The 21858-nt window shown below is 47.3% G+C and overlaps 1 protein-coding gene and 1 pseudogene across 1 annotated transcript; one reads left to right on the top strand and one right to left on the bottom strand.

Annotated features, from left to right (window-relative positions):
- Window positions 1–3528: 3528 nt before the first annotated feature.
- LOC120666099 (AAA-ATPase ASD, mitochondrial-like) lies at window positions 3529–5448 on the top strand. Its single transcript, XM_039945890.1, has 2 exons — window positions 3529–4380; window positions 4572–5448. Exons 1-2 carry the CDS (start codon window positions 3645–3647, stop codon window positions 5264–5266), a joined length of 1431 nt encoding a protein of 476 aa, XP_039801824.1. The 5' UTR covers window positions 3529–3644; the 3' UTR covers window positions 5267–5448.
- Window positions 5449–10794: 5346 nt separating this feature from the next.
- On the bottom strand, window positions 10795–11479 carry LOC120695073 (annotated as a pseudogene).
- Window positions 11480–21858: the final 10379 nt, after the last annotated feature.

The following is a 21858-nucleotide window of genomic DNA, read 5'->3' as shown; positions in this document are numbered from 1 at the left end:
CCTCTCTCTCTCTCGCTGACATGCGGGGCCCGCCCGTCAGGGCCTCCTTCCTCGCCGTGGCTGAGCAGGACTCTGCTCCGAGTCCATTGCCGCGCGCGCCGCCCGGCCTCTCTTGGCCCGCACGCCAAGGCAACCCCAGCCGCCCCTATTTAAGCGCCGCGACCTCCCTTGGAACCCTATCGATCGGAAGCCGCCGCCTCTAGCTCGCGCAAACCCTAGCCGCCATTGTCGTCGAGCTCGGTCCGGCCGTGTTCTGCCGCTCCGCCACTCCAACCTCGCCAAGAGCCGCCATCGGAGCAGCGCGTCGTGGTAAAGATCTGACCTAGCCCCTTCTATCTCTCTCTCTGCCTTCACGTGCCTGGAATCGCTCACCGGAGTGAGTTTTGGCGACCCGCCCCGCTGCTCGCCGTGGCGTGCCCCGTCCCGGCCCTGCGTGACCGCGCCGACGTCGCCATCGCGTTCTCCACGGTCCCCTCGTCCTTCCAATCCCAAACCCGAGCCAAATGCGTACCGGAATCGCGTGTACGCGATACGCCGGCGATCCGCCGCCGCGCCCCTTGCCGCCGGCGACCGTGCGCCGCCACCGGCTCCGTCTAGCTTCGAGCCGAGCCGTCGATCCGCTCGATGAGTCCTATCTCTGTCTGCAGCCGAGCCATCCCGCCAGCTGAGCCTCGAGCCGACGCCCGAGCCGCCCCGACCAACTTCGCGCCCCGACCAACTTCGCGCCGTCGGATCAAGATCCAACGGACGAGATTAGATATAAACCTGAGTCAACAGATCCAATACCGGTCAACCGTGGCAGTTTTGCAAAAGAGTCCCCCAGTTTCCACAAAATAAACCCGCAGTCCATCAGCGTTCAAAAATATTTACGTATAGGTCCTTACTTTTACGTTTTAAACCCTGAGTTTATCTAAAATCCAACCCGCCGTCCGTGAGTCGTGTTTTTGCAATCTAACCCCTGCGTATAAGGTTTAATTATGTTTAGGTCCCTGGTTTCTTCAGATCTAGCCCCTGGAAACTTTATTTCTTCACAAATAAGTCCTTAGACCTTGTTTTAGCCATATCTTTCACGTTTCAACTCCGTTTTCAGCGATTCTTGCGCTCACGTGATCCTTGCGACGTGTGCAATAGCTTTATAACCTTTTTATTCTCTATGAGCACACTTTATTGTGTCTTACAAATCTTTTCTGTTAGTCCTTAACCCTTTAGTTAATCGCGACTAATCCCTGAAGCATCGTTTAATCTATAGAATCGTCGTTTTAGCTCCGTTTTCCGTGTTTCTTGAGCTCTCGTAACCGTAGTAGCGAGCCCTATCTTTTAGTGCGTTCTTTTAAAAGCTTTTATCTTGTTTGGTGTAATGTTCTTAGTTGTATCTTTTTGTTTGCTTTGTATGGTTGCTCGTTGATTGCTTCGAGTAGAAGGATCATTGTTCGAAGATTGAAGAATCAAGAGTTCCGAGTGAGCAAAAGCTGAAGAGCAGTAAGAGTACCTTTTTCGTTGGAGAAAGGCAAGTGACCCTAACCATATTTCTATCTATGCTTATATACAAGAGTACTTGATTTAATTGGAACATGGAGAACCACCCAAGAAAACAGTACAACCACATTACTAATGGGCTCTGGTCTTGGCTAAGTAATTAGATGAACTATATGTTGTGTTGGGGTTGTTCCGCTTGGTGGTTATGAGTTTGTGTTGTGGAGCGGGTGAAGGAAGCTGCGTCTTCTGAGGGACCGCACGGCAGGGACCAACACATACATATAGGAATTCTTTGTAAAGGCCTCGTAGCGTCCCTATGCAATCACACCTCGGAAGTGTGGTATTGTGCCTAGCTAGCACATTGCGTGGTTGGGTTCAAAGTTCTTCGGAACTTTTACACGAATTGTGGTGAAAGTGTACAACCTCTACAGAGTTAAAACTAACCGGTTAGCCGTGCTCACGGTCAAGAGCGGCTTGGACCCTCACATGATTAATAAACTTAAAGATAGATTTAAATCATTTTCTGGTTATTTCTTGTGGCCTTGCTGTGTACCAACCATAAGTGTACTCACCCTTGCTTATTGCTGCTCATAAGGAGAAAGTTGTGGTGAAGTCTTTTGAAGATGTTGCTGAGTGCTAGGCGTACGCAACCCCCAGTCGATTGCCTGTGAAGTATGAAGCCTTCATTTCCAGGATAAGCTGTATAACTCTGATAGTCTTTTATTTGTTTTAGTTCTCTTTTTTCGTGATACTGTACTGATTATTCACTTATGATGTCTCTATATGTATGAAACTTGATCCTGGCATACATATAGTTATGCATTCGGTTTTGTCCTTAAAACCGGGTGTGACACTTGTTGAGTGCCAACCATAAGTGTACTCACCCTTGCATAACCGCTGTTCAGAACAAGATAATTGTCCGGAGTTTCCTGAAGATTTTGAGGAGTTCTAGGCATATGTCTCCCAGTCAACTGCCTGTGAAGTTGAAGATCCGCTGATACTCTATAAACGTTCTTAATACTCTCTTTCGTTATGACATTGTTATGATTATTCACTTTATAAGTCTATCATATGTGTGGAACTTGATCATGGCGCACATATGAGATGCATTCGGTTTCTTTCTTAAACCGGGTGTGACAAGCTTGTTGGCCAAGAGAGGTGGCGGGGATGGAGATCGACGGCGGCGACGCTCCAGACTCTGTGGCGGCAGTGCTGTATTGCACGAGAGCAAGGGATTGAGAGAGTGGAGAGGAAAGGTGGACGGCGAGGCTCGGGTGCGCGTTATATATGCTGAAGAGGAGAGAGGGAATGCTGGGAAAGGGAGGGGTGCAACTCGAGCAGCCGGCCATGAAGGCCATGATGGTGGTGGGCGGCCGTTAGCATCGGGGAGGGGAAGAGGCGAGGGAGTGCAGCAGCGATTCCCTGGCATTGAAGGCGGCGGTTGCAGAGGAGGAGGAAGGCGGACGGGTGTGGAGGGAACGGGCGGTCGGCGGTGTGTGGCATGTGGCACAGGGAAGGCCGAGCGGCGGGAGGTGGGAGAAGAGCCTAACAAGTAGGGCCCGCTTGGCGGTGACAAAGAGAGAGGAGGGAGGCGGGTTGGGCCAGGGAGAGAGCTAGGCTGGGGCGCGATTTGGGCCAAGCTGGGAAGAAAAAGAAAGGGATAGGAGAAAGGAAGTTGGGCCGGGCTCAGGTGGAAAAGAGAGAAGAAAAGAAAGTTGTTTTTTTCTTTTCAAAGCACAAAGATCGTTGAAATAAAGTTTATTTTTGAATTCAAATAAAATTTATATTTTGGATGTTACACAATGGTGGGTAATTTTATTTTTTCTTCAATTAACGTAGTAATTTCTAAGCTTGAGAGCAAATCGTGACGGCTTCTTTTATTGGCCAAATACTAAGATAATAGATGTTGATGTCAAAAGAAAACTAATAAAATATCTAGCCGCACAATGCGCAAGCCACCTCACCTTACTAGTTGATAGAAAACTAGCATCTGGTTTCCCATCGTCTATTCGTCTATATATACCCCTGACATAGGTCATCGCAGATGCCATATAGGAACACTAAGCCACGGCGAGCTCGCTGGCTTTGTTCGGTCTAACCAGTCAAAAAAGCTTAGCCTGCTTCCAAATTAACACCCTAGCAAGCCAAGCTAAGCTAGCCAACCCACCATGGTGTCCACGGAGTTGTGGGCTGGCCTTGGATCAGCTCTGCTGTTCTTGATCGGCCTTGTTGCTGCGGCAATGAACCACACCAGGATCAAATTGTGGCTGAACAAGATCGCCGCCTACTTCAGCTCATACATCCAAATCACCATCCCAGAGTACGGCGCCGATCCTTCGCAAAGCACAGACCGAGACTTCTTCGTCGCTGTCGAGGCCTACCTCTCCGAATACTGTATCCACGGGGCGCGCAAGCTCAAGGCCGAGCTTGGCAGGGACAGCAAGAAACCCCAGGCCGCCATTGACGATGACCAGGAGATCGTCGACACCTTCCACGACGTCGGCACCAAGCTCTGGTGGTATGCCTATACAGAGTACCCAAAGTCCCAGATCATCATCCACAACCCGGCCGATGAAAAGCGCCGCTTCTACCGACTTGTCTTCCACAAAAAATTCCGCGACCCCATCCTCGGCTCCTATCTGCCCCAAGTCATTGAAAAGGGCCGCGCCGTCATCGCCAAGAACCGCAAGCATCGCCTCTTCACCAACATCCCAAAGAGAGGGGGGACTTTCTGGAGCCCCGTAGCGTTCCAGCACCCGGCCACGTTTGCGACGCTCGCCATGGACCCCGCGGAGAAGGAGGCCATCGTCGATGACCTCGACGCCTTCAAGCAGGGGAAGGACTACTACACCAGGATCGGCAGGGCATGGAAGCGAGGCTACCTGCTGTTCGGGCCCCCAGGCACCGGCAAGCAAGGTTTTAAATCGCCGGCTAAGACGTTTAGCGGCAGAGCTGCTGTTACAGCATTTAGCGGGCTATAGCCGGAATTTAGCGGGCTATAGCCAGCTTTAGCGGGCTAAATGCCATAGCGGCCGCCCTATCTAGAAGCTATAGCGGTCTATAGCGGAAGCTATAACCGGCTATTTAAAACCTTGCCGGCAAGTCCACCATGATCGCCGCCATAGCCAAGCATCTTGAATACGATGTCTATGACCTGGAGCTCATGGCGGTCAAGAACAACACCGAGCTGCGGCAGCTCTTCGTCCTGACGACGGACAAGTCAATCATCGTCATCGAGGACATTGACCGCTCCGTCCACCTTACCACAAAGCGCAGCGACAACAAGCCCCACAACAGGTCCGGCGGCGAGAGCAGCAACACGACCTTGCCGCCGAAGGAGGATGACAAGGACGACGAGGACACCAAGCTCACTCTCTCCGGGCTGCTCAACTTCATTGACGGGCTATGGTCAGCATGCGGCGGCAAGCGCATCATCATCTTCACCACCAACAACAAGGACAATCTGGACCCGGCGCTGATCCGGCGAGGCAGGATGGACAAGCACATCGAGATGTCCTACTGCCGCTACGAGGCATTCCAGCTGCTGGCCCGCAACTACCTGGACACAAACATATTGAACGAGAGCCAGTTCTTCCATCTGTTTGGCGAGATACAGAAGCTGCTGGCGGAGGTCGACATGTCTCCGGCGGATGTCGCCGAGCACCTGATGCGCACCGAGAAGAGGGACGCCGCCGCGTGCCTCGAGGGTCTCGTTGTGGCTCTGAGAAACGCCAAGGACGACAAAGCAAAAGCAAAGGAACAAGTTGTAGAAATCGTCCATGATAAATAACACAAGACAAGACAGCCAGCGAGAGGACACGAGCACGTGCTAGCTAGGCTGCTAGCACTTATCAGCTCGTGCTTTTGCTCTAGGGTGAATAATTCGTATTGGTAATGACTTGTATCTGCCCGGCTGCAATTTTATTGAACTGTACGCACCTAAGTCTGCTAAGAGATTTTCTGTTTTTGCCACCGGCTCAGCCGCTATCTCCTCCCCTCCCCCGTTCTCCTTCACTCAACATCACCGGCCTTTTTTCTCTCTCGCTCCAATACAGCGGTGTGCCCAGGCAGCGACGACGGCAAGAGCATGCGGCCTCACCGGCTGACCTTCCCTCACTGCCAGTGCCAATCGCCTTCACAGCTGCCCTCCATCTGTTTCTTCATTAATTGACATAGAATGTTAAAAGACGTGCCATAATGAAGAAATTGACATTAATTTTTTGCCCTCGACTACGTGATTGATTTATGAATTAATTTACACTTCTTTTAACATTATGTGTATCTACTGCGAATCACTTTCTGCAGCCTGCAATAGGCCCAGGACACAATAATTCTGAAAATAATTCCACAAAGATATTATGGATCGAGTGATAATTGTATTATTTTTATTTTCTGTAAGGTTTCTATCTATAAACAGTTTCACCCCATGGCCTCGTAGCTCAAAGTCATTCAATTCTGAGAAGAGAAGGAAGGTGCAATCCATGAATTCACTCAATAAAGATGTAGGAATACTAAGAAAAGTGATGATAAGCTCTTTATTTGGTCTAGTGGCACTACTAGAAAACAGGCCATCGGTCCTGACCAAAGGTACCGGCTGCTGTTGCAGCCGGTACCGACGGTACCGGCTGCAACAGCAGCTGGTAGTATCTTTGGCCATCGACCGATCTAGTGGAGGACAATTGACACCGGGTGGTGGTTCCAATCGGTTCCAATGCATGACCATAGGCCCGTTTTCTAGTAGTGTGGTGTTTCATTGATACAAGTTTCCTTGTTTCTACTCACTGCGGTACTTTGAGCTAAAAAATGCAAGCTACAATTGAGGCTGCTAGATGGCAAAAGCACCTGGTCCTCACTCGTTCTTAGAATGTGGTGGGATTAGGAAGCATCGGTAATTCAAAACGCCTGACAAGAGAAAGGGGGCTCACTGGTAGCCTTGAGCCAAGTCACAGTATTACTAGACATCAAAGATGTTGTTCATGGCCATGTAATTTCTATACTTAAGTTACTGAAAGGAATTTTGTGGTGGCATTATTATGTTATTTTTATTTCATCTATTATCTTATTATTTGGCCAACAAACCGAGCCTCCACGTTCGCTCTCAAGACCTAGAAATTCCCACGTTAATCGAAGAAAATAAGAGAAATTAAAATTACCCACCACTACCATTATGATAAAAATCGACCCAAAATACCTCTGTGTTTGACTAAATATAGCCCACCACGTAATTATAAAGAAATTAATCCAACCACTATCATTATGATAAAAATCGACCCAAAATGCCCCTGTGTCTAACTAAATATAGCACACCACGCCATTATAAAGAAATTAATCTAATATTTAACGTAATAATGAGACTCCAAACAATTAGCGTTGGATAAGCTAGGAGATTCTAAAAAATTACGATCATGATTTTAATATAGCACACCACGCCATTATAAAGAAATTACGAATGAGGGTATACCGGTCAGACCGGTTGTCGCCGGGAAGACCGGCGGCGAGACCAACGAACGTCGCCCGGGAAGGACCCGTTGGGGCAGGCGCACACAAGGTTGTTCTAGGGTCGGCAGGTCACCTAGAACGCCCTCAATCGACGTAGAGACGAAGAAGGAACAGTAGATAGTAGATGGAAAAAGCTAGAGCAAAAAAAAAGTAAAAAGATAAAAGTGTTGTATATTTGATCGATTGAATACCCTAATCAGCTGTGACCCTTTATATTTTTAGGGTGGGGTGGACTTATCCCTCAAGAAATCCTATTACAAGATCTAAATCTATTAAAAACTCTAGTTGTACTCGGATTCCATTTGAACCGGTCAGACCCACCGGTTAGACCGGTCAGTCCTGCCGGACCAGCTACAGCATCTCAGACCGGTCAGACCGCCTGGGATGACCGGTCAGACCGCCTGGGATGACCGGTCAGACCGTCTGGGATGACCGGTCAGACCGGTTGGTCTAGACTGCTGCCAATTTTGATCGTCAACACCCGCACAAGTAGCGTCCATGCCCAGGTCCACTATTCATCCCGTCGGGTCCTTTTTGAAGTACACTGTAGAACACACCACAAATTGGATCTCCCTTGTCATCCGCGGCGAGCAAGCACTTTGGTTGCCAAGGACAGGTCAAAACAGGGCTACTTGAAGGATTGCAAGACTTTGTCAAATGCCACAGCTACTGGCTGCTATCCTGATGCATCGCATGCCCATAAGATCGGATCTATGGTTATAGTGAACTGAGCTGTGTGAGGATGATCGACTAACTATTCTGTAGACTGACCACCAATGCCTTCACCACGAATGGCGTCTGACTTAGCTTATTAGAGGGATCATTCAGGGACTATATATCATACATCAGCTGGTGGGCAGCAGATGCATTAATTAGCTTCCACATACTATAAGCAGAGCACAGTACAGGCTATTAATTATTCGCAACACCCTAACACTGTAGTCTATAAAATTAAATTAAAAAATACGTCATCTTTCCTTTTATTCCAGAGATACATGTAAATAAAGAAATATCAAATTTTTACCACGCGCGGGTGCCACAGACAATTAATTTTCACTCAAATTTGTTGATAGAATTTAATTTTGTGTGATCATAAATGTGTATGGTTATCCTAAAAAAAATTAATTGTGTTGGGCTTTTTCATCAACCTTCAAAAGGTAGCAATAACTTATCATTGCTTATGATTATACAAAAACAAGAATATGCTTATGCAAATGACGCAGAAGGTCAAAAGGTTGGCTTTTAGGCACCCTGTTCAGCCGATAGGAGGCTGAGCCAGCGGCTTGTTCACTAGCCGTTCGGCTGGACCTGTGTCGGCTGATCAACCCATCCAGTTCAGCCTCCGAACGATAGCAATATGTATAGGTTAAGTAGGTGGTCATCCGAAGGTCATCATTCTTAAGCTGATGGAGGCATGGAAAGCGTGATTAAGAAGGAAGAAGCCAAATTGGATATGTCCTCCATAATGATCATTTTGTATGGTAAATTTTTAGGAAGTAGGAGTGGTAGGTAAACTTGAGTAAATTGCTCATGTGCATTGTCTTCCTATAAATAGGGAGCCACCTGAAAGTGATCGGGTGCTCTAGCCTAAGAGGGGGAGGGGGTGAATTAGGCACTAATAAAAACTTAGACCTATGGCTCCAACTAGTTTGCACAAAGCTTAAACTAAAACAAGCTATCTAGATGTGCAACTAGGTTGTTCTAGTGTAAAACCCCTATCCCAAAAGAGTTTAGCAACCTATAGCCTTTCCTATCAAGAAACTATTCTATGAAAGTAAAGGCATACAAATTACTAGAATGAAATGCGGAAGCTTAAAGAGCGGGATAGGAGATAGCAAACTCTTGACGCGGGTGTTTATCCCGTGGTTCGGTTAGCCACAAAGGCACACCTACATCCACGTTGTTGTAGCACTCACTAAGAGTATTGCTACTCGGCCACCAAGTCTCTTCCGTGAACACAATCACGGTCACCTTGGCCCCGGGTTCCACTAAGGAGCTTCTCCACAAAGGATGGGGGTCTCCACGTCCCCCGCACAAAGGTGTCGTCGCCGCTCCACACCAAGTCGGAGGGTCGATGACGTTGCCGGCGAGCTCCACGCTCCAAGGTGCCGGCGCACCAAGCTCTTGTTTTGGTTCACTAATGAACCACAGCACAAAGGCTCTAAGCCTTGCAAACTCACTCACTAAGAGCTAATCCTTTACACAACACTCTCAAAGTGTGCTAAGGGCTAAGGATATGATCTTGATGCTTTTGTATGGCTTGGAGATGTTCTTGGGTGTGTGTGGGATGTCCAGCAACTCCAGCAATCTTCAAATGGCCGGGGTGAGGCGTATATATAGGCCACCAAGTCTTGTAGCCGTTGTTCCAACGGTTAGATGAGAATCTGCGTACCACCGGAAGAACCGATGCCTCTTGGCAGGGTAGCGTCGGTTCATCCGGTCACTCATAACACGAAGTAGCCGTTGGACTCCTGATGGCTGACGCAGAGACCACCAGTTGAACCGATGCTTTGCACCGATGCCTCACCGGTTCAACCGGTGCTGAAGGAATCTTCTCCTGGACGCTGACGTCATTACACCGGTGGTATGCACCGATGCACCGTCGGTTGAACCGGTGCTAAAGAAACTTCTTCTGGGCACTTGACATCGTCTCTGGTACAAAGGACGGCCATTGCACCGATGCCCTATTTTAGACCGTCGGTTCAACCGGTGCTGAAGGAATCTTCTCCTGGACGCTGACGTCATTACACCGGTGGTATGCACCGATGCACCGTCGGTTGAACCGGTGCTAAAGAAACTTCTTCTGGGCACTTGACATCGTCTCTGGTACAAAGGACGGCCATTGCACCGATGCCCTATTTTAGACCGTCGGTTCAACCGGTGCCTATAGGCTGACTTGGCTTCGATTCCCTTCTGCACCAAAGTATCAAGGCGTCGGTTCTTCCGACTACCATCGGATGCTCCGATGCCCTGGCGTCGGTTCTTCCGGTGCTCCTGAATCGAAGAGCTTTCAGGGCGCTGCCCTGAGACCCGCGAGGGGCGGCTCCCCCTCGACCCCCGTCCGCTAACCGGGTAGCGGAACCCCCGTAGGGGCAGTCCATCGGGCCTTGCTACGCCTATCTTCTCTTTCTCTTTGTCATCACTTGAACCTAAAAGCCTGAGAATGATTATCTTAACAATCATATTAGTCCAAGTGTTGTGTTGTCATTCGATCACCAAAATCACTCGAAATGGCATCAATGGTGCCATGTTCGTTACACCACCCCCTACATTACAATGGGATTTCATCTTTGAAAAGAGAGGGGTATCATTCTGGGGCTGTGTTTACAACTATGAGCCCTTTTACCATGCTTAAAAACGCTTCCTAACGCCTCCCAATGCTTCGCAATGTCTGTACAAAATAACTATTTTGTTTGATTTTATTCGTACAACGGTAGTATGGTCACTGCGCATCCCGACCCCACGCAAACATCCCTCCCCCTCCTCGAAATCACGAGGAAGGCCGCCATTGCCGCTGCCGAACACCAAGTCGCCGCCGGAGCTGCTAGGTGAGCGCCCTCCTCCGGTAAGGTTTTTGGCCAATCGAGCACAAAAATGGATTCGTCAGATCCTAGGGATGTCCATGCTCAAGCCCGTTTGCCTTGGTTTCGGTTAGCCCGCGGGGAACGTTGGCGCCATCTCGCCGGAGCCACCGACCATCTCGTTATGAGGATGCACGCTAATTCCGTGGCGCTAAATGGATGGATGGCCTTCTATCGTCTTGCATGTGTGGCCATGCCCATGCGAATGCACGCACGCACACCCATGGCGGAACGGGGGTCAGAGGCTGACGAAGAACACGGCGAGCTCGGGCCCGTGGTGCCTCCATGGGGCGCGATCATGTAGAGCGACTCCGAGTCTCGTGACCCGATGAAGTGCAGAAGTGGTCGAAGCAGCCGCGCAGGTACATCACCTGGTCGTCCGCCGCCGCCGCGTCGGCCGACGGCGAGGAGCACGCCGGCGCCCATGGACACCGCCTGCAGCGTCTCCATCACTGTGAGGTCGTCGTCCGTGGCCTTGCGCCGCACCGCATACCCGGTCTTTTTGCCGTTGCACAACATGGTCCAGCCCGGCTCATCTAGCAGCGACGGCGCGCGGGCTCCCCCGCATCCAGGGCCGCCGCGGGCCGGTGCTCCGTATCCAGGACGATGCGCGCGCCAGCCAGGTTGCCGAGCTCGAGGAGCAGCGCGTGCGTCTGGAGCGCGAGCTCGACGCCGAGGCTGGTCGGGCAGCGCGGCGTCTCCTGCGGCGCCAGCATGAAGCGGCCCCGGTGGTGACTGTAGAGCGTCGTCCCCGTGAGGCGCCAGCACGGCTGCGTGGTGCCCGAGAAGGACGCGCCCTTGTGCACGAGACGGGAGCCCGCGCCGCAGGTGGCGGAGGATGAGGCCGAGGCCGAGGCCGGCCGCCCGCACCACAGCGTCAGCGTCAGGACAGGGATCGCGTGCCGCAGCTTCTGGAACAGCCGTTATTGTACTTGAATCATACTATGATACCCAACTATACTATTCAAAACACTATTTCTATAATTGTGAATTTACTATCATAACCTTGATTAAAAAAATAACTACAGAAAAGAAATTGCCATGTATTTCTAATCAGCTTAACTTTAGAGGCATTGAGAGGTGTTGGGAGGAGTTACGGCACATAAGGGCCCACCGACCATAGACACATCTAACGCCTCCCGACGCCTCTTCATTGACGCCTCTCAACGTCTTCCCTCATATTAGGCCCACAAATCATAGACACATTAAACGCCTCTTGACGCCTCCCCAAGTATCGTAAAATTTCTCTACAACTATATATTGTTTCTCTCACTGTCTCTAGTTTTGGATTATTCTCTGAACCAACAACGCTCACGAAAAATGAACACATGTGGGAACATGGCTCCCGGAGCACCACATGTAACATAGTGCAAACTAACGGAGAAAAAATGATACTCCATCAATAAGAAGAAAAGAACTCAGTCTCCATCAGGAAATGTAACACAATTAATTTACATCATAATAATAAGGAAATGTTTCTACCAGCAGTGAAATACTCTCATAGATTATTATCATCCAAGAACATCCTAGCACCTAAATTATTCAGGAATGTAAATATTGGAACTGAAAGTTTAAAGCCTGAGAAATCTAACATGCTAATTAAGCAAATAGTGAACTTTTTGGGCTGTTGAATGAAAACCGAGATGATTCCTGACTTCGTCGTGATGAGCCTCCTGGTGATCCGATGAACGCCAATGCGTGCAAGTGCACGGTAGGGTAGCGCGCGGCTCGCCGATGACATGTCGGGTCAGCGATGCTGACGAGCACTGCAGGCAGCAATCGCTAACTGATTCGCAGACTCCTTCGATGGATGTCCGTTTCTGAATTCTGACGAGATACATACCTGCGCTCTCCACGAACTCTCCGTACCAAGCCACAAAGGATTGTGCAGTTTGGCTGGCACCATAATGACATTGTGTACAACAATGCCGGTGGGAGTAGGTAGATATTGGCTACTATCCTGATGCATCCCAGGCCCATCGACGGTGGAAGCCTATGAAATTTTCGATAACATGGTGTGGCTCCGCCCCTGCCTATGGTGGTAGTAATAAGCATATCCGGGGACAAGCCTGAGTCTATCAAGCATTACTACTATATATCATCATCCCGTAGGTGCTTTTTACTGCACATGTCACCATATATTTTCTCTGACACTGGATGTATAGGTCAAATTAGAACTGATAAATGTCAAACATGAAGTGAATGATGGAGTATTTATAATGACTGGGCCATTGGTTACACTGCGTTTTGTTTGGATTCAATATTAGATGGATGGTAACAAAGAAACTGATGAGGTATATTAAGTCCTTCGCTTGCATCAAACAACACACACACACAAAAAAAAAGTGAATTTAACATCTGACAGGCCACTGTTCCCAAAACCATAATATTCATATTAATCTTCTTGGAAACTTGGGCCATGTGAAACGGGCCTTGTGGACCTTCGGCATAGCAATGTCCATACTTTGGGCCTTCAATCCAAAGATATCTTGGATTTCTCTGCTCCTCATTTTCTACTGGCGTGGAGTGTTAACTTCACCGAGGATTGAGAAGAGTCAAAGCTTGACTTGAACTTGACACACTAGTTAAAACTTTACCGAGCTTGGACTCCATGCATCTTCATCAATAAGATCCCAAATTAACTCAGTAGCAATCTTTCATCCAAATTTAGATTTTGGATATAGCCCCCAATTTCGGATGGGAATTTTGCATGGTGCCACAGTTGGTTATCTGTTCCCTCCTCGGCATCTGCTTCGGCTGTCGTCGCCGCCTTCTTCCATCTTGGCGGTAAGATCGAAGCCCCACCTCACCCGCTCAGGCTCTGCACTCTTCTGCCGCTCGCCACCTCCTATAATGGCCGCTAATCCCTGAGCAGCGAGCAAGTAAGCTCGAGGGAGGAAGAGGAACATGATTACACGACTGGCTGCTACTGTGACCATGCAACCAGTGAAATGGGCCTTGGCCTTGACATGTGTAATGTTGGTGGACCGGGCCTTTCCTTTGGACTTCCAATCGAAAATGCATTTGCCTTCTCATCCATTTTCTCTCTTCTGGCGTGAATGAGGGCTTGCAGTTTAGTTTCAGAATTCAGAGCCCATCTACCCAAAGCTCTAACAATGGTCAGAACTGGTACATAAACCTACCTGAATCCTGATGGATTTTTCAGAAAAACTGAACAAAAACAAACAGCGTCTAGTTCTCATAAAATTCAGAGTTTCAGACAAATCAAGTTGGAAATTTCAGTGCCATATCTGTCGGTTATGGTGCGCCCACAGCCAGCACTCCCTTGTTTCAGCAGAACAATCCAGTACCAAATCAATAACAAATAACAAAAATAACCTGACTTGGTTGGTTATGAAAAAATTACATACCAACCATAGCAACCAGTAACTAGTTGCAGCCCATGCAGATAAAAAGCTGTCGACCTATCCAATCCATCCAACTACCGACCTTCTATTACTAGCAAAATTAATCATTAAAATACTAAACTAAATTTACCAAGTTACTGATCCATGTTCAGTAATAACTCGTCGATAACTAAACTATTGAAAAAAAATGTTTAGCAATTCTGCTAAGTTTACACCTAAAGTGGAGAGAATAGCACATCACTACGCTAACTAAAAGTCAAGCAATGATCACATTAACATATCAATGCAATTCATCATAACTTCATTCTATCCTATCGTGTTCCAAAGAATTGTCTCCCTATCCTAGCTATATATGTGACAATGGTAAGTTTTTCAAACAACCTAGCGCACGAGGTAGAGATGCCAGTATTAGACGCATCACTAATAATATATAGGAGACCCGATTAAATTTCGTGTCTCTAATTTTTGAGATCACACAGTACAACTCCGACACTCATAACGCACGCACACTCACACCCCTATGAACACAAGTATGCAAACCCTACCCCTATGAGTATCTTCGATGACTGAGCCGGCAAATCCTCGAGATTGACGAAATCACCATAGACGCCTCGTTGTCGACGGGAACGTCGCCTACCACTGAATGCACAACGCCGTTAAATCCTAGAATATTCGCTACCATGGAGAGTCGAATCCAGGACCTCAGGTGCTACCGAGGATCTTGTAACCACTAGGCTACAGACCCTTTCGCCGTGTCTCTAATAATAGTGTCATTTTTAACGTTCTTACATGGTGCATTCTAACCTATCTCTTGTTGGTTGTCCTATGTTTTGGGTGAGCTGTAGAGCGTTAAGATGTGATCCTACCAAGTTAAAGGTTGATAAGGACATTGTATGTGTAGTGTCTGAATCTGAGCAATGAACAAGTCTTGTGCACCTCACCACATTGTTCTGAACGGTGATGGGCTCAGAGCCTCACCTGTACATGAGCTCTGCACTCCTCTGTCCTTTACACTTCATAGCAGATATGTCCCTGGAGGCCTGAACAACAAACAAAATACGACATGATTTTTCTAGAGACAGTGAGCAACTACGGACTCCTTTCGTGAATCATCACTATCTGTCAAGAGAGAACTATTCGACATTGGTGAAATCACAACTACTACAATCAAGTGTAACTTTTAATTGCTTGCCATATCTTGCGAAAGAGAGACAGTGAGTGAAGGCATCAGCAACCTGAAGTTATGTCGTATTTTTGGTGTGACATGTGGAGGAAATATTATTTTACAGGAACAAATGTAAAATTGAGCAGTAAGTTTATCATGAGTAGTAGTCATCGAAATAGACTTTATTTTTCAAAGCAATACTCATCGAAATAGAAAAGGATCTCCACAGGCATACCATGTTGAGTTTCCTAAACCCGTAAACCAAATGTAAAAACAGTGTGTTTTGGGCAAAATGCTAATTTCTGCAGAAATTTTTACAGGTTCCAATTGTAGCATGATGAAGCTCACATATTTTTCAGCTCCACAGTTTGCACAGATTGTTAGAACTCTTGGATCTCCTAGGAGTAGATCGATTGGGAAACTTACTTTCTGTTGAAGAAAACACCTTGTCGATGTCCATGACGCCGCCGTGGAACTCGAGGTATGCCGGAGTCGTTCGAGGTCAAGGCCGGCGTGATGCGGTGACGACGACGTAGCAGTGGTGCTGGGGCGGCGGCGGCGTGGTGCTTGCTCCTGCTGCCCCTTGCCATGGCGCTTTTTTGGATGCGCCGGAGTGGACGTCGCAGGGGCGGCGGCATCGCCGTGCAGCGGCGACGATGGCTTGATGGTGCTTCCCGTCGCTGTCAGCCTCTCCCTCTTGATCGGATTAGGGTTAGGACGGTGGGGAACAGTGACCGCGGGTGAACCTCGTACCTTGAGCCTCTAATCCCACCTCCACTTTATAGGGCTGCGCGACGGGGGCCCACCAGCCTCATATTGGGCTGGGCGTCCCCGATCAGGACGCAAGTCAAGGTTGGCCCAGTCGTTGGACTGGCCCGGTGGAGATCAATACTAACATTCTCCCCCTTGATCTCACCTTTGTACTTTAAAATTTCTCAATTTGAACTTAACTCTTTACTTTCTCTTTAGTCGCTTTGCTATTGGTCTTATCTCATTGCAGATCAGTATGTAGGGCGTGCCTCATCATGACGGTTATTAGTTACCGTCAGACTTAACAGCCACAATGCACCTTTCTGTATTGAAACAAGACCTTAACCTTTCTTTGGGCCCTTTAGTAATCCAGAAATCATAGGCCTCCCGTAAAACCCATGTCGACTTGGGCGGTAGGCCTTTTGGTAAGCGGATCCGCAAACACTTGTATGATACTTTGGTGCTCCATGATTTCATATGATTCTGGATTTTCTCATTTGCAACAGATAATCCATTGTCAATGTGTTTGGCAGCACACTTAACATGTTGCCATAGGAGTGAAAACATTCGAATGGTATATTGCTGTTGTCTACCATTATCAATTCCGGGTAATGGTTTTCTTAACCATTTTGCCTGTCCAGCAGCCTCATATAATGCTAAACCTTGGGTACACGACCCACAATATCACAACTATTTTGCTTTGGAGCTTTTCCACAATAAAACTCCAAACTCGAGTGTTAGCTACTACTGTGGGCTTCACTAAACTCGCCAAAACTTGATTCTTTTTACTCACAACCTTTTGAGAGTAAATGTTTCTTTCTTAGTTAGCATGAGGCTGACAATATTTTGCAAAATTGCAATACATTCTATAACTCCATTCCAGTGATCTATTGCTGGACTGGACTTCTGCCAAAATGTCCCGGATACTTGCACTATGTTAGGGTAAATTCTTTTGAGCACTAATTTTGCTTCCAACAGCCGAAGCACATGGAACCTTTTTCTTTTGATCGATCATATAACGGTTCCTGGAATTCTGAAAATTCCAAAACTATTACCCTTGACAATAGGACAGGCGTAGGCTTACTCGCATGCATACTATATATCTTTAGAACTCTTTTCTAAGTATGCTTTCTGCGATAGTACTGATATCCCCTTTTCTTTTATCCCGGTGAATTTCCTTTCCTAGAGTGAATGGCTCTTCACCGAGATTATTCTTATCAAAACTAGAAGTCATAATAAACTTCTTTGAACTTTGCAGGAAAAAGAATTTCTCTTCTTTGAACTTTGCATATTTGCAGTTTGTCATCTTGCATTTTCCTTAACTTAAAACCCAAAACTTTTCTTTGTTCTCACATAACTTTAGATACCACTATTCTGTGATCTGTTGTCATCAGGTAGTATCCTAATGTTCTTTTCTTTCCAAAAAAAACTATTTGGTTATGTCATGAATATACTTTCATGTACAAATCTCCGTTGGGAGATATTGCTCCAACATCCATCTGATACAATTCTAAAAGTGGTATACTACCATTGTCATTATGATTCTAAAAGAATCCTTTCATGAGACTATTAGAATGTCTCATCATAACATTTTCTTTGAATAAAGCCTTTTGCTACAAATCGCGCTTAGCAACTTTACGTGTTCCCTCCGGAGTCACGTTTCAATCTTGTAGACCCATTATAGCCTACTGTCTTAGCTCCATGAGAAACTTATTCCATGTTCCAAAAAAAATTTGGAACTTTTAGGTCTCATTATATCTTCCATTGCTTCTCGCCACGTCGATGAATGAGACAACTCAATTTATGACATTCATACAACGTGAAAACATATGTTGAGACAATTTCAGTGTTTGAATCATAAGAGTGAACATACAGTCCCACTTATCTTCAAGCCTTAGTTCTTGACATACTTTACTCCCCCAGATTATCCCATCTATTGCAAAGATGGAATATCTTCAAACTTTTGTTTGGGTTTGTTCTTTACAAGCCTCGGTTCAGTTTTTACAAGCCTCGTAAGGTGCTTCAAACACCACCTTTTCTTTTTCGGTTGATTTGAGGCTTAACTATATTTTCTCCCTATTTGGAGCTGAAAACTCCAGAAATTTCACTTACTTTATTGTTGGGGTATTAATATTATGACCGTTGTACTCCCTTTTCGGTCGGTCATATTCATTTTAATAGATCATCTTTGCTTTTAAAAATGCATCGCATTTAACTTTGCGGGGAAATTCTCTCTAAATTTTAATCTTTCTTGTCTTTCTAATCTTTCCCCCCTCGAAATATGGCACAAACTTTGCTGCCATAATTTCGAAACTATTTTTAAAACTTGTGAACGAGGAGCATTTCATTACTAGAACTTTATTCAAATGACCAAGCCATACAAAATAATGGGAGTACTATTTCCTCGTTCCTTTTCAAGAGCTACTCAGAGTTCTTGATTTGTTGCACTTTCAAGAACTCATCTAGTTCTTCATTTTGCTATACTTTTGCAAGTCATGCTTGCAATCTTGGTTCGCATACAACTTTCTTTTTGTCGTTCGATTCTTTTCAAGTCACTATCCAACATGCCACTATAGTAGCGTATGAGAATTGTTGGGATAACTTTAAAAGCTCCCCCAGATTTCTTCACTTTTATGTGATTCTCATGTCGCACGTGAGTCATCACAAAAACTTTCCCTGTCATGCAGGATATGAATGACACAAGTGCCAAAACTTTTCCGACTTGCGGTAATAAACTTTAAATGCATTGGTAACACATGTTTAATTCAACGTTGGTCAAATTGAACATGCGTCAAACTCATTTCAACTATTATCTTTAGTATTGTTGAAGGACGAGATAACACTTTATAGTGAAAAAATTTCAGTCACAATGACTAAAACATGCGCATATACTTTTTTTTCTGATTAAATCTTCCCGTTGGTTCCAATTTAATCAGAAAATCTAATGACAGTAAAACTTTAGTGAGAGAAACCAAAAACTTCTCGAAAATAGTTGCATCTCTTTCCATATCAACTAAAAGTCAGAATGGAACCATCACTTTTCTTTCTTAACCTCAACTATACAGCTGAGTAACCTCAAAACTTTATCTGTGGCGTTGATCGGAATCAACTTTTGTCTGTTAATTTCTCTCTACTTGGGAAGAATTGTATGTCTTAATTTAAAGTTGGTCAAAATTAAAATATACAACTTTCCTTTACTTTCAATTCTATATCACCGTTGGGTAGAAATAGAACACGTAACTAGAATAAAAAATTATAATATTGTCATCATCAACTTTGGTCAGAAAATGACAACATCATAATAAATTTTAAATTTCTTTTCTTTTAAGAGCAAACTAATGCTCAACTTAACACTTACAATGGCAAATAATGCCAAAACATTCTTTCTTTGACATACAACAGCGGAAGCTTTTCTTAACCTTAAACTTAAAGGCTCCAATCCCACAGGGAAAAACTCATCTGAGTTTATCTTTCTTTATTGCAGCGGAGAACTTTTCTTTCTTTCATTAACTTTTCTTTGTCTTTCTCTATTCTCTGAAAAATTGATCACTTCGACGCAATTCAGAGATTCAATATTGAGCTTAAACTCATAATAAAAATTATAATATTGCTATCATCAACATTGGTCAGAAAATAACAATACCATAATTTAACTTTAAACCAATATCTTTCTACTCCTTTATTTAAATTTTCCCGTTGGTTGTAATTTAAATAGAGGATGAAACTTTTACTTTGCAGCGGAAACATTGTTGTACTCTTTATTCTCTAAACAATATACACGTTGGTGCAAAATTGAATAGAGAACAAATTACAATCAAAATCATCAAATCACCATTCAAAAGGCTTCTAATAAATAGAAAATCGTAAAACTTCTTTGCTGTGCTTTGCAGCCCATACTGCAAATTTTGGCTCGCGGCCCTTTCTTCGCGCGGCCCAGCTCGCCTGGCCTGCAGCGGCCCGAAGGCGCGCTTGCCTCCGCGCGGCCCAGCAGCTGCTCGGCCTGCTCGCGCAGCAGCTGCCGGCGGCCCAACTCGCGGCGCCCCCTTCGGCCCTCCTTGATCTGAGCCGTCGATCTCGATCGGACGGCTCTCCGTTGATTTCTCTGGGTCAAAACCGGGACGGCCGGCTCCCCCGCAACCCTAGCTCGCCCTTCTCTCCTCCCTTTCTCTGAGCCGCACGGCAGCCGCCGCGATGGCGACCGGCCACCTTTGTGGCGGCGCCGCCGCTGCACGCCCCCTCGCCGGCCCTTTCTTTTCTCCCCCGGCGAGGCTCGGCTCTTGGAGCGGTGGCTGCCTATGGCACCCGGAGGAGGTGGCGCCGCCGCCGCCTACCCTCCCCCCCTTCGCCGGCGCACACGGCCTGAGATCCACGATCCCCTTTTTCTCCCTGAGCACACTGAGCGGCGGCCGGAGGAGATGGCGCCGCCGCGGGCCCCCTCGCCGACGTGTGTGCTCGCCGTGGTGAGCGCGCCGCCGTCGAGCGGCTCCGAGACGGCGCCCTGGGCCCCGAGCGCGCGCGTCGAGAGGATCCTTCCTCTAGCGGCTCGGGTCTTCGGCGCGCGGCGATGGAGCACCGGTGAGGCGGCGGCTCATGGGTCTTCCCTCTCTGCTCCGGCCGGCGGTGAAGGTGAGTCCCGCCGGCCTTGATCCCCTAGGGTTAGAGTCTTTGTTCTTTCGATTCGATTCAAAATCGAAATGTCTTTCTTTCTTTCTGTGATTCTTTCGATCCGAGTTTAGATCCATTCCCAAATCGATCTACTTCACTAGATCGGCTTTCTCTGATACCATTGTTAGAACTCTTGGATCTCCTAGGAGTAGATCGATTGGGAAACTTACTTTCTGTTGAAGAAAACACCTTGTCGATGTCCATGACGCCGCCGTGGAACTCGAGGTATGCCGGTGTCGTTCAAGGTCAAGGCCGGCGTGATGCGGTGACGACGACGTAGCAGTGGTGCTGGGGCGGCGGCGTCGTGGTGCTTGCTCCTACTGCCCCTTGCCATGGCGCTCTTTTGGATGCGCCGGAGTGGACGTCGCAGGGGCGGCGGCGTCGCCGTGCAGCGGCGACGATGGCTTGATGGTGCTTCCCGTCGCTGTCAGCCTCTCCCTCTTGATCGGATTAGGGTTAGGACGGTGGGGAATAGTGACCGCGGGTGAACCTCGTACCTTGACCCTCTAATCCCACCTCCACTTTATAGGGCTGCGCGACGGGGGCCCACCAGCCTCATATTGGGCTGGGCGTCCCCGATCAGGACGCAAGTCAAGGTTGGCCCAGTCATTGGACTGGCTTGGTGGAGATCAATACTAACACAGATTTGTCATCCACCCTAGAAGAGGACGATGGTGGTGTTTGTCCCTTAGCATGTTGTTTGGTTTGGAGATCAACTGGGTTGAGTTGAATCCATCCCTGGTTTTTGGGATAGGATGAACCCACTTCATGTTTGGTCGGAGGGATACATTCTTTATTTGGTATGGGGGATGGGGTTGTTTGGGATGGATGAAATCTTTAACGCCCTTATGCATCCTTCTTGCGGGACTCACATGGCAGCCTCTGCTCATCCTCTTCTCTCTCCTTTCCTCATCCACTCGTAGGAGCTTGCCCCGCACCGGAGTACCTGCGCCTCACGCTTGCTGCCATGCGCCGCGCCCTGCGCCTCGGCTCTCGACACATTCGCTCGCCACCATCACTACGTAAGAAACGACATATAGTGACGTTCACAAAATTGACCTGCTATTGTTGCCCGTCACCCCACAAGTAGAGGTGACGGGCTTTAGCTCCGCGCGTCACTCTCGGACCAGTTTGGGCCTCGCGCGGCCTCGCAGAAACGTGGCCCGTCACCATTGACACAGGATAGGTGATGGGTGTTAACAAAGCCCGTCACCTAGAATGGAGGTGACGGTCCACATTCTTTGACTGTCACCTAGATTACATTCAATGGTGACGGGCCATGACTGAAGCTGCAAAGGTGACGGCGTTTACTTAATCCGTCACCGCATCTTGTTATGCGTTTAACCTATGCTAC

The sequence above is a fragment of the Panicum virgatum genome, chromosome 2K (genome assembly GCF_016808335.1).
Source record: "Panicum virgatum strain AP13 chromosome 2K, P.virgatum_v5, whole genome shotgun sequence".
NCBI lineage: Eukaryota > Viridiplantae > Streptophyta > Magnoliopsida > Poales > Poaceae > Panicum > Panicum virgatum.
The sequence above is the reverse complement of the archived record's forward strand: the minus strand, read 5'-3'. Positions and strand labels throughout refer to the sequence as shown.

Bases quoted from the DNA above. Each gene is read 5' to 3' on its own strand.
- LOC120666099 (XM_039945890.1), top strand. From the start codon at position 3,645: ATGGTGTCCACGGAGTTGTGGGCTGGCCTTGGATCAGCTCTGCTGTTC. The intron at 4,381-4,571 runs CCGGCAAGCAAG...TTTAAAACCTTG, and splicing joins GCTGTTCGGGCCCCCAGGCA to CCGGCAAGTCCACCATGATC.